At 32.9% G+C, this 12970-nt stretch overlaps 2 protein-coding genes across 2 annotated transcripts; one reads left to right on the top strand and one right to left on the bottom strand.

Annotated features, from left to right (window-relative positions):
• The first annotated feature begins 1278 nt into the window (after positions 1-1278).
• Positions 1279-2528, top strand: LOC148617181 (beta-1,3-galactosyltransferase 1-like). Its single transcript, XM_088585111.1, has one exon. It carries the CDS (start codon positions 1362-1364, stop codon positions 2526-2528), a length of 1167 nt encoding a protein of 388 aa, XP_088441237.1. The 5' UTR covers positions 1279-1361.
• Positions 2499-5931, bottom strand: LOC148617180 (uncharacterized). The gene has a single exon (XM_088584642.1). The coding sequence runs from the start codon at positions 5822-5824 to the stop codon at positions 3869-3871; it is 1956 nt and encodes a 651-aa protein (XP_088440768.1). The 5' UTR covers positions 5825-5931; the 3' UTR covers positions 2499-3868.
• Positions 5932-12970: the final 7039 nt, after the last annotated feature.

Raw genomic sequence — 12970 nt, 5'->3', positions numbered from 1 at the left:
AATACAAGTAGTATAATTTGAGCTCCGATTTTTAGGCAGATTTTAGAATCAAATTTAAATGTATAAAGTTGATATCCGTCTCGGGTTAAAGCGTTTACATCGCCTTTCAAATAACTATCACTAAAGTCAACAGAAGTTTCAAAGGTTGGCTATTATGCTAAGTTATCGGTTTGTGTCACTGCCTCGTGAAAAATAGATTACATTGTAATTAAAACAATTGCAACAAGATATAGCATATCTTAATATGAAGTCGGTGACCAATTTTCAAGCTGTAATATATTTATTGAACCTTTCCAATGTTGTTTTCATCTTTTGGGGGATTAGATTCAAAATCCTTAACCTTATAGGAATTTTTGTATATATTTCATGATATTCGGTAAGTACTCATGTATTGATATAATTAACTTTTAAAGGTTTATTTGTTTATTTGTTTTGAAAATAAACAAATTAATTAAATTAATTAATTACCACGTACCACCGCATCCAAATGAAACAAACGACATTAAAACATTAAGCTTGCTCCGATGTTTAGTGTGTTCCCTATTTAAAATTAGATTAACAATCAAAACAGGGCAACTAGCAGTTCCTGGCAAACTATCTGGAGATCTTAAGTGAAAGTGTTTGTAAGAATCAGGCAAAATGGGAAAATCAGAAACATGCATGTCAATACCCCATTGATCTGACAATGTGTAATCACTCGAGGATACTATCGCTAACTTGCAAAGACTATTATTTTATCTCTGCGCATTCGGTTTGATCAAAATTTTTTTCAATAGAATATTAGAAAAATTATGTTTTTGACAGAGTTGTCTGCACTTGAGATGTTTATTTTCAGTGCATTTCGATGAAATTTATAATAACTCAATGCAAAAACATGATATAGAAAATCTGGTCTTTTTTCCTTGATTCTGATGGTGCAAATAGTCAAATAACACTATCAAAAGCATGGTTTTTTTCAGACCATGTTTCAACTGCTGCCTGATTCTTACAGAGACTGACAATTAATTGAACAGATCGAAAGGCTATACCTCGGAGTCATTAAATAACACATCAACCATCAAAACTCATAATTTACGGTTCAACATACAAAAAGCATAAACTTTGCCGTGTCAAATAAATTACGTTCAAAGTACTGTGGTTAATACATGTTCAACATACAACGAAATGACATTAATTACTAATAAGTTCATAGTTTAGGCCAAAACACGTGTTTTTTATTTGAAACGAGTATATGTGTAAATACTAATCAAGTTTGTATTTTTCTTGCAGATAAAAATGAAATCATTATTGCTCGTAATGGCATTGGAATAAAACTTTAAATATTATACAAACACTTGTTTATTATTAACAATAACATAACAATGCTTGGTACGAATTCGAAAAGCTTACAAAAAATCGTATTAGTTTTAAATTTTGCATGCGCAACTTTATTTTTGATTGTATTGCTGAATTCCAAAACTTTAAACCTCAGAATAAGAAATGGAAATCTCGAAACTATGGATATCGCAAATGTGTCTGCTTCTCATCGAAGGAAACATATGCATTCATATACAAGGAAAATAATAATAGAAACGCTTTATCCTATTGTTTTAACACAGTCATACAAGATAAACAACAAAAATATTTGTGAAAAAACAAAAAAGTTGACTTGTATAGTTGTTGTATATTCGTCACCACATCATTTTGTAAGGAGAAATATACTACGACGAACATTTCTCAATGCGACCTCCCGTGTTTATGAACCGGAAACGATCAGAGTTGTCTACCTTCTCGGACTTGTCACTAATTCTACTTTGCAGACTCAGATAGAAGACGAAAATTTTATCCATGGAGATATAGTTCAGGGATATTTTATGGATTCGTATCGCAATCTGACAAATAAAGGTGTCATGGGCTTAAAATGGATTACAGAAAATTGCCGAAATGCAGAATTTGCTCTGAAAATGGATGATGATGTATTTGTTAATTTACCGAGAGCATTTGAACAGTTGCCTTTCCTAAAAAGAAGAGAGAAATATTATTTAGCCTGTGATCGTGTAGAGCCTGATTTATACCCAATCATGAGAAAGAAATCTGACCAATGGTATGTTCATGAGGACAAATTTAAACGAATGTTGCGCTATCCGTATGTTTCGTGCCTTGGACCAGCTGTTTTTATCTCCATTGATTTGGTTCCCGTATTGTTTAAATTGGCATCAATGTCACCGTTTTTCTGGATAGATGATGTGTATTTATTTGGTATTCTCCCTTCTAAAATTTCCAGTGTGACTCATTTTGAGATCAATGTTACTTACCAATTTTCAAAAGCGTTCGAATGTTTTCTGAAAGATGGGGTTAAATGTCCACTAATAGTTGGCATGCCGAATCCACGAAATGAATCATTGGTACCGCTTATGTGGAATTCATTTTATGCAACGATTACAAAACGAAAACAAAACCAGCAACATACTAATACTCGAATTTCCGATGAAACATCGCTACAAAGATCCGAGAATAGTACCACGAATCTTGGAACACTTACAAACTAAAAGTTCTCCACAATCCTTCTATAGAATGCCATAATATAATAGATGCACCAAGTGCAAGACAATAAAAAAAATATAAGTTTTCCATCTTTTTAACCAGTTGTACTTTTCGTCCAACCATGTTTTCATCAGTTTTGTTTTTTAGTATGTTATTTCTTTTCGCTTGTTGTAGTGATAATTTGTAAATGTTATAACTCCTCGTTCCGTATCGCCAACTTTAATTTTATATGTGGCAACAACTGACTTCAGCACCAGCATATTTATTTTATTTATTTCTCTTAACGACAGAGATTGACGTAACCACGCGTAACTACCCTGCTTTCTTACAATAAGGCTTCTGAAATAGGTTTAACTTATGTTGCCGCACGATTGCAAGTCATTACTGAAACACTTTTATGGTCATAATCATATCATTGAACTACTGAAGTGTTATGGTGTATCCAACTGTCTACCCTACCAGTGCATCTGCTCCATGTTTCCAGCTTTTAGTTCATTCATTGTTTCTCAGTTACTTTTGTTTTTGTTACTTTGAACTTGTTATTCTGGTTTTTTCACGATCTTTGTAGTATTTTTTTTTATTTTTTTCTTCTTTGTCTTTTGATTATACTATTTTGAATACCTTTCGAACCCTTGCTTTCCTTGAATTCTCTATGTACTTTGGCTGAATTATTTTCTTTAATTCTACCATCGTATAATCAGGTTATCTTGGTTTTTCAACGCTTCCTCTCCGAAGTAAAACTACACCGAAGAGTCAGGCAAACGCATACAATGAGTGATTTATGCATATATTTTTACAAATTAGTATTTCAACGGGAAATTACATTTAAAACATAAAATTCAACGTTTTTTGACACTGTTGGTGATAATGAAAGTCAGGTTTAGTAGATATTTACAGATACATTTTAGTTAAATTCTACTTCGAAAAATGACGGAATATTTCGTGCAAAAAGGGGTATATTAATTTGTTTTTACCAACTTCCAACCTGCCCTGTCTTGATACAGTAAGATTTTATGATTTGTATTATTAAGTGCAGTTCTACCTTAAAACCAGGCAGAAGCTTAATATGATAAGCGATTCGTGCATTTCTTGATCCCAAATAATGTTTTTGATTGGAGATTGGAAATCCTTCAGTATGCCTGATATAAACAGTATTCAAAAATAAAAAAAAGATAAACGAATTTTGCTCACTGGATATATTAAGACTTAAAATTTTGTTACGTTCTACTACAGAAAAGTTTTGAAAAATTTCCCACGAGAATTTTTACAGAAGTTTTTTTTATTGGTATGTTTGGCGTCTTACAGCACAAAACATGTAACTACACCTTCAAGTTGATAAAAATATTCATTGCCACATTGTTACTAGCTCGTACAACTTAACTACATCGGAGTCCATCTGAGTGACAACAAACCGTCGACTATTATTTCCAAATCGTATAAAGTATGGGTTGTTGATATCGTCCTTGTTAGATATTACAATTTTCTCGAGTTTTCCACTCGGAAGTAGTTGGTGAATATTATTTGAGTCAATGGCAGCGACGTAAATGTTACCCTCGGCGTCCTCGGATAAACCCCGCGGGGAACGAAGGTCATCGGACTTGTATCGAAAAACTTCTTTCCCTTTCCTGTCATGGCAAGTAACGGATGCTTTCGTTGTATAACATATGCCACCGCTCTTTGTTGAAATGACATATCGTGCACCTCGATTTCCAATAGGCATACTCGAAATTTCATCTTTTTCCAAATCAAGTAATCTTATTTCATTTGAGCAGGCAATATAGACGTTTTTGCCGCTTATGTGCAGCCCATGCCCACCAGCTCCTATTTCGTATTCGGAGTCAGTGAGAACCATTTTTCCCCCGTAATCAACTTTAACTGTCCTGAGTAATTGCCCATTCGGAAACGACAGAAGAAGAAGATCCCCTTCAAGTCCACTTTCTACGAAACATAAATCCCATGGATTATCTTCCAGAACGAGTTCGTTGGTCATTGTGTAAGTTGTGTTGAAACATTTGAGCTTCCGGTTTTTATAGTCGGCAAGAACGATAAGACCATTGTCTAAGAACTCACCACCTGTGAACCACGAATGTCCAGTGTCAGACCAAGATTTCGCTGCCATGTCGGCTACCTTTGATACAACCATATCCCGGTAAAATGCCGGAAGAATGTTTGTCGGAGTTTGGTCATGAGACATATTTCCCATTTCGTTCACTGTATCGGTAAAAGTTTTGATTATTTCATTCATGTGCAAACTATAGTCATGACGGAGGATATTTTCACTTTGAGATCGAACATACATTTCATGGTTTTCACACTGTTTTCTGACCTTATATGCAGTTAGAAATGTATCTCGATCAGTCGCGTATGACATCGACGCCGTAAGGACTTTCTTCCCGTTGTCACAATTGTTGTAGATATGCTCAAAGTTTCTGGCTTGTTGTTGAAGTTCCTCAGATAGTTTTTCATGAGTTTGTGTAATGTCATCTTTCAATTTAATCTCAAGAGTTTCAAAATAGCGCTGAATGTCTTCTTTTGTTTTATCAACTTCGTTTAAAATGTCTTCCTTTTGCAGCAAAAGATCTTCCATGTTGGTTTTCCTATTTTCAACAACGGAAACGGCTTGGCTTTTAAGTTCATCTAGCCTGTAAAACAATGATTCTAATTTGGACTTTATTCCAAGTGCAGCTTGATCGATTGTTCTTACCATTTTGCACTGTCTATGGTCATCTGTTATGCATTCCACGCAACAAATAGCATCATGATCATTACAGTATGCTTCGATAAGCTTCCCGGCATGCTTTTGGCATAGTTCTTCCGTTTCCGGAATACGTGTCGGCTGTTTTCGCATTTCCTCCAGAGTAACAACCTTATGGTCCATTAACATTTTGACCTTGGTATGATAGTTAGCACATGAATCGCACAGAGCCTCGCCGCAGTCCTTGCACCAAGATGTAGCTTCTTCTTCTTTTTCACTGCGTTTACATGGAGCGCATGTTTGAGAACCTTCGAGTGACATTTTCTCCAGAAGAAATTCTATCAAAGCACTATCAGAAACGAACCTTACCCAATCCTTTATTGGCTGTAACCTATCAGGAACTCCGTTATCAGCTTGGCAAGCCGGACATTTGAAACTTTGTAAAGATTTTCCTTCACCTTCAGCCAATCTTATGATATATGCAGATAAACATTGCTCACAGAATGAATGCGTACAGTTTAAACATTTCGGTTTTGTCATCGATCTTTCGCATATTTGACAAGTTACCAACTTAGCAATGTCACGTCGTTTAAGCTTCGAACCCATATTTTATTAAGTCAGTGCAAAATCCATTCACTTACCCCTTCACGTTCTTTTAAAACTACTGCAAGTGCGACATTGGTTGACTTTCAAATACTGTTTTATAATACATTAAACTACCTATTTGCCTTTTTGAAATACATTTTTATTAAACAAAAGCAACGGAGGAACTTTCATTTAAAGTTATAAAACCGTATGACAGATTGATTAATGGTTAAAGTTCAATACAATTTGATCATTTAAGTATGCATGAATTTCTAAAGCGATATCGAACTGTATATAAAACGGAGAGCTAAAATTAGCTATGACATTACCAAAAAGATTCTATTACACTTTTTAAATAAAGTATATATATATCTAGACCTTTGATACTTTGTATGTAAATAAAGAGTGAGTGTTGAACTTATAAATACCAATTGCATATCGACAGAAATCAGGTACTAAATTGAGTTGAGTTCAGTTTACATTTAGTAATCTTGGTAGAAGTCTTGTTTGCTGTACTTAATCTGTTCAATATTTTAGATATGGACTGTAAATTCTTAATACAAAGTACTCACGTATTGTTCTAATTGATGTTTATAAAAGAATAAATTTGAAACTTTAGAGAACTACCATTTTATTTTTAAATGTGGGGACTAAGATGACGTTTGAAAAAAGGCGGGATTCAAATTTTCCTGAAATGAAAATACATGACAGGCCTGAGGGAAAAACTTAAAAGGGCAGGATTTCTTATTGTCGTATTTTCTTTGTTTATGGAGATATACTTTCTCAAAATATAAAGGCAGAAACGATCATTTTATCCTAGCCTCCAATAAATTATTCAAATGAAACGAATTCTTGGCGGTGGAATAATTCGATTCGATCAACGGAAAGGAAAGGAAGTTTGAATGAAGTTGCCTTGCTAATGTTGATACTACTATTGACATGGACAATAATTTTAACAATTGACTGAACTGGAATTAAGGAGTAATCAAGGGAACCAAGATTCGAGCAGAAAGCAAAAGAATAAATAATAAAAATAAGGTCTAGACAGAGAAAATAGATAATCATAACATAGAACATGAAATTAGAAAAATAACGCGTAAAAAGAAACAAAAGTAAACTCTAATCTTCTACTCGGAACTTTCGACGTTTATTTTATCTATGGAAAATGTATTTTGTGAATCAACAGTTACACCTTATTTTTCAAAATGGATTCGATGCTGTTTATTTCATATTTTTCTTTAATTTTGTTTATAGTATCTGGCCATATTGATATTGTTTCAAAGTCGAAGCCCTAATTTCTTACTATATACTGTTGAAAGGGGAATAAGTCAGTTTTGTTTCCCTGTACACCAATTCAGTGATTTAACGATGAAACCATCGTTGCATTGATTTCCTTGCATTTTGAATATCTCGACAAAAACTACTATAATATTTTGAAACTTAAATGTATAAATAAATATTTTATGTACAGTAACTGCAAGAAAAATGGTACATTTTACGGACAGATTATACGCTTTAATTATTTCCCAATAACTATATTAAATTTGTATTTACAATTATAGAACCGTGTTTAATGAAAAAAAAATCGCATTGCTAACTGATGAAAAAAGACTTTTTTCTTTTGACTTTAATTAATAGTCGGCCGTCGGCTTGAAAATAAAATATCATTATTGGAGATTGCTAGTTGATAGATGCAACATCTTCTGATCGTTGTCATCAATTCATTTGGTGATAACAGATAAAAAAGAATAAAACATTAAAAGAGGAAAGTAAACGAGCTCTTAATTACCTGCCACACTGTATTCTTTTGATGTGCATCTTTCATCTCAGCTAATGCCGAACGACCAAAGAGTTAATTCGACTTTGATTTCCTATTCTCTTTGAAGCAGATGACACGAGTCCGCGTAATACAAAACATCATTTATGGAAAAAAAATATAAATAAAAGTAAAAGAATCCTTAAAAAGGCTTTTGTCTTTGATATGAGTATTGCTAATCATATTTAAGTTGCTTCATTGTTAGGTATGATTTATAGGATCGGCTCAAGTTGAAAATACCCTTAAAATCAGAGGAAAAATTAATGATTTTTTTTTGTACAAAAACTATTATTATTCTTTTTGATTTTTTTCTGTTTACGTTAATTTAATATTTATGAAAGTAAGACAAAAATATATTGTAAAGTGTACTTTTAAAAATGTACCAAAATAAACTTAAGTTAAAATAAATTCCAAAGCAAAGCTGATAAACCAAAGAATAGAAAAGAAACAATACGAACCAGCTTTTAGATTTAGGTGTTCACAGGATGTTACTGTCAAATTTACATGCACAATATGTTAACGGTAAACCATGAAATTTTAGTAAATGTTTAAATATCGCAAAAAAGACCTATAACGCGAAAATTGCTTTAGTGGACATTTTCTTCAAATTTAAAACTGCGTGAAAGTAGATTGATAAACAAAAGCGAAATATAGATGGCATGAAAATTTCCCAATTTATGTATTAGTGGAGCAACATGTTTGACAGAGGGAGCGAGTCCATGTGGGAAAACAGACATTCTGTGTCTATTTTCTTTCTAATTTTCTTTATATTTTTGTTGCATATTTAGGCTTTGGTAACTTTAACGCTGAAATTTCATCATGTGTCCTTATTTATCTTACTACTTGAGGAATCAAGGGAACCAAAATTCTAGCGGAAATCAAAAGAATGTTATACAGGGACAAAGACCAGACATGGAAAACAGACAAACACAACAAAGAAAATAAAGTAACTAAAATGACACATACAAAGTCACAAAAGTAAATGAGCAACTTGGACTCCACTAAAACTGGGAAAATGGACCAGGTGCACCGGTAGGGTAAGCATCCTCATCTTTTCTAGAAACACCCGCCGTGAAAAAGTCAAGTTCGGGGTAGACGAAAAAAGGAAAGGAAAACAATGACAGATTGAACAAATCAGTTTTCATGGTGCAGATTTCAATCCTACGAGGAGGAATGACCCGGTCAGCGAAAGCTATATTTTATATAGCCTAGTTGGCCGAGTGGTCCAGGGCGCTGGACTCAGTGCAGGCGGTGTTGCCATAGATGTCACAGCAGTACGAGTTCGAGTCCCGCAGAGGGAACAACCAAAAATTTGCTTCGCAAATTTGACAGTTCTAATATCGTTGGGAATTTTTCAGACCCTGCTTTAAGTTTACGTTATCTTCCTGTATCAATTTGATCCGATGGAGTAGTATAGCGAATTGAGTCGTCACATTCTTAGACGTTATATATATATATATATTGTAACGGAGACAATCTACATACACAATGAAATAGAATCACTTGTAAAAACTGAAGATAGGAATTTAGACAGCTAACAAAAAATTAAAGCACTTGCAACTTGAACTCCAACAAAAACTGGAGTGACTTCAAGAGCATTGGATGGGTATACATTGTTCTGTTTCTCTCGTGGCACCCGTCATTAAATTGCAAATGTGTAAAATCTGGCAAGTCTAGTTACAATAATGTTGCTCCCTGACACAATATGCCAAGATGGAGTCACCAAGATATTTGTCATTCTTTGTCGTACTATTCCTGAAAAAAAAGTCAAATCTGAACTTTCCAGGATTAACAAGTTTCCTGGGAATGCCTGGTGTTAATTTACTACATGTAACAGGAATTGAGAAATTGAAACAAACTCAAAGTTTCTTAGGTTTCAATAAACAATCATTAACACACTTCTGTATTAGTAAAATGGGTCGGTTTTTTTTATTAATTCTGTTTATCTTTTGGTGGTGTGTGTTTTTATTTATTTATTTCTCTAATGTATAGTTGTGTATTTACCTTCTTTTTCATAATGTAGTTGAACTCAAGCGTGGATTCAAGTGACTCACGATTGTGTCTAATGCGGGCTGTTTTGAAGGTGTTGTCATTATTTTATGTTTTGAGCTAGCTTGTAAGCGTTCTTTAAGTGGATATCTCATTTTGTCTTTATAGTGTATGTTGAAGTATATCATGGAGAGAATTGGACATTGTTGAATAAATATTATGGTGCTTCATTTGTTGTTTCGTTCATTTTTACCTTATATTTAAGGAGGTAGACCTAGGGTAAGGGACACAACCCTTACAAATCATTGGAACGTTTATATTCAGCATTTTACATCAATGTCATGTAAGCATCAAAGTAACTTGGATTGATTTCCTTCTGTGTCAAATGAAAGCTTGATACGCTTTCGTGAAATTGAATACGATACAAACATATTACTGACTTCATGAGTTATGTCCCGTACATTAGGTCTACCTCCTTATGGGGGTTAAAGGCATTATAAAACTAATTTACACAGACAGGAGATGTTGTTCATTAACGTGCATTTGTGCCGTTATAATTTTTGATAGTTTGATTTTATAGAACTTCGTCATTCCGTTCAGTTTTGTTGTCAGGTATGACATGGTATTGGTTGCAAAAATCGAATAATTTTCATTTGAAGGAAACATTTTCTATTGCAATATTGCAATATCTTTTATTCATTAGGTATAATTTTGTATTTTGTATTTAGATGCAATATTTTTCATTCAATTGGTATATATATATATATATATATATATATATATATATATATATATATATATATATATATATATATATATATATATATATATATATATATATATATATATATATATATATATATATATATATATATATATATATAGACTTCTTACAATTAGGCTTCTCTGTGGAACAGGTTTTTGTTCCTACAAGACTGAGTCATCGCTACAGAATTTTTGTGGTTGTCATCATGAACTCGCGGATTGTTACGGTGTATTTATTTGCACCATGAGAACCATGATTAGTCCAACGTGTCATAGTTTTCCCTTTCTCTTTAGTCTACTCTGTACTTGAATTTTTATTAGCAACTCGGCGGTTGTTTCTAGAAAAGCAGAGGACACTTACCCTACCGGTGCACCTGGTCCATGCTCCAAGTTTTAAGTGGAATCCAAGTTGCTCATTCGCTTTGGCTGCCTTGTACGATTTATTTTGGTCATTTCATTTCCTTAAGTAGTATTCCAGCTAAGTATCTCGCGAAATGTAATTCATGCGTGAAAAGCCTACATATTTCTATTTCTTATATTTTGTTTGAATTGCCATACTAAAAAGAAATTAACATTCGGTTTTTCATACAACCCGTGTTCTTAAGAGATGAAAATCATATAGAATGCACTGTAGATTTCAAAATTAAGAGAGATACGCTGTAAATGACACTCAAATACAATAGAATCTGCTGGGTTTTCAATGTTGATTATCTCCTAAGAGCAAGCAGATTTGAATGAATTATTACACATTTCACCATATAGCCCCAGAAAATAACTTAATTACAAAAATAAAAATATGTAGCCTATTTTAGCTGTATCACATTTTTCAGATTTTGCACTATGATACTTAATTTATTGTGTGTGTCAGTTTTTCTTGTCTGCTCTTTTAATCTCCGCTGGAATCTTTATTTCCTTAATTACCTTTTCTCCCTTTTTCGAAAAAATATGTACATCTTCGTTCTACAAAATACAGAAGTCCCATAACTCTAACAAAATGTGTGATGTCAAAAAAGTAGCCTCTAACTTAATCGAACAGGCTGTGTTTTAAAGGATATAAGCCCACAAAGGACGGACAGACAGACGGACGCAAACAATAACTGTGTCCCTCTGTCGCTTTTTGTATCTGGGGATTATGACTTTCTTTGTAATATTTCAATACCTAATGACTACTTCTGTCGAGCATCAATAAACTCGTCGTGAAGAAAAAAACACATTGTTTGCAGCCTTATAATGACAACCACATTTTAAACTTTATGTATTTGATATGTGATTTTGTTACATTTGAGCATTAGATCGACCTTCATATTTTTAACATACACACATTAAAGAGTTAAGAATTGTCAGTCGTGTTTTCAAATACATGTAATTCACCATTTCTGTTTTGATGTTTTACAAATACATATATATCTACACTGTTAAATTTGTTGTACACTTTCTTGGTTGCAATATGTGTTGAATGAATGTTCCATAATGATAATTTTCAATTCAAAAGAATTACTGAATTGATAAAACGACAGACCCAGGAAGTTTTTCAATCTACCATTAGAGGTCACAGACTCATGACAAATGAATGTTGTTTTGTTTTTCTGCAATTATCAAAATCAAAAGCACTTAAAACTTTTTTTTTTTTAAAGGGGGGAATAACTCGTTGATTTGTTGACAATTTGTTTGAAAATTCCTGTCCTCTCTATAAAAATATCTATTCATGACCATATATGAATAAATATGCCTATTTTTTTCAAATGCAAGAAGAAATCAGTAATTTTTTAACAGAAATTAAGAAACAGAGACTTAAGACTGTCTGAGACTTGAACATGTTATGTGTCATATACAATGTAATGCAAGCTAGTTATTATTTGATGTGATAGTGTTTGGCCTCTCCTATGTTTTTGATTATTGTCATGCTGTTTATTGATGATAATAGTATGTTACTGCTTTATCAGTGACATGTTTTTGCAATAAACGATTTATATATCTATCTATATATACAAGGTAACAAACACAATAAAATTAATATAACGAAAATGATGAACCTTCAACAGGTAAAGAGCTCCGTAAAACATAAATTTCAATAAAATTTACATAGAATGTACTGTAGTATTTAAAACTAAGGGCAATAACTCTTTAAATGACACAGACATACAATAGAAACTGTTGGAATTTCAATGTGGAATATATTCTAAGAGAAGACAGGTTGGAATGAATAATTATACATGTCATCCTATAGACCTACAAAGCAACTTAATAACAAAAATAAAATATGTGTAGCCTCTTTTGGGGTGTATCACATATTACAGAATTTGCATGATTCTTACAAAGATTACTACTAAATTCCTCATTAATGAGATCACAATGAACATAGATATTACAAAATCAGCATAGCAAAACAAAAACGAAAATGTCAGATATAATACAAACTGTAGATATGATCACAAAAACGCAATATATAATTTGATTCTCTATCCTACATAACAACACCTAGATGAACTGTCCCGTACTACCATACATCTTGTACTAAGTTACAGCTCTACATTAATCCTACGAGGAGGAATGACACGGCCTGGGAAAACCATATATTTATATATTTTAGCTTGCCG

This window comes from Perna viridis, chromosome 5, assembly GCF_037379345.1.
Source record: "Perna viridis isolate PV_CMFRI_1.1 ecotype Kerala chromosome 5, ASM3737934v1, whole genome shotgun sequence".
Classification (NCBI taxonomy): domain Eukaryota; kingdom Metazoa; phylum Mollusca; class Bivalvia; order Mytilida; family Mytilidae; genus Perna; species Perna viridis.
The sequence above is the reverse complement of the archived record's forward strand: the minus strand, read 5'-3'. Positions and strand labels throughout refer to the sequence as shown.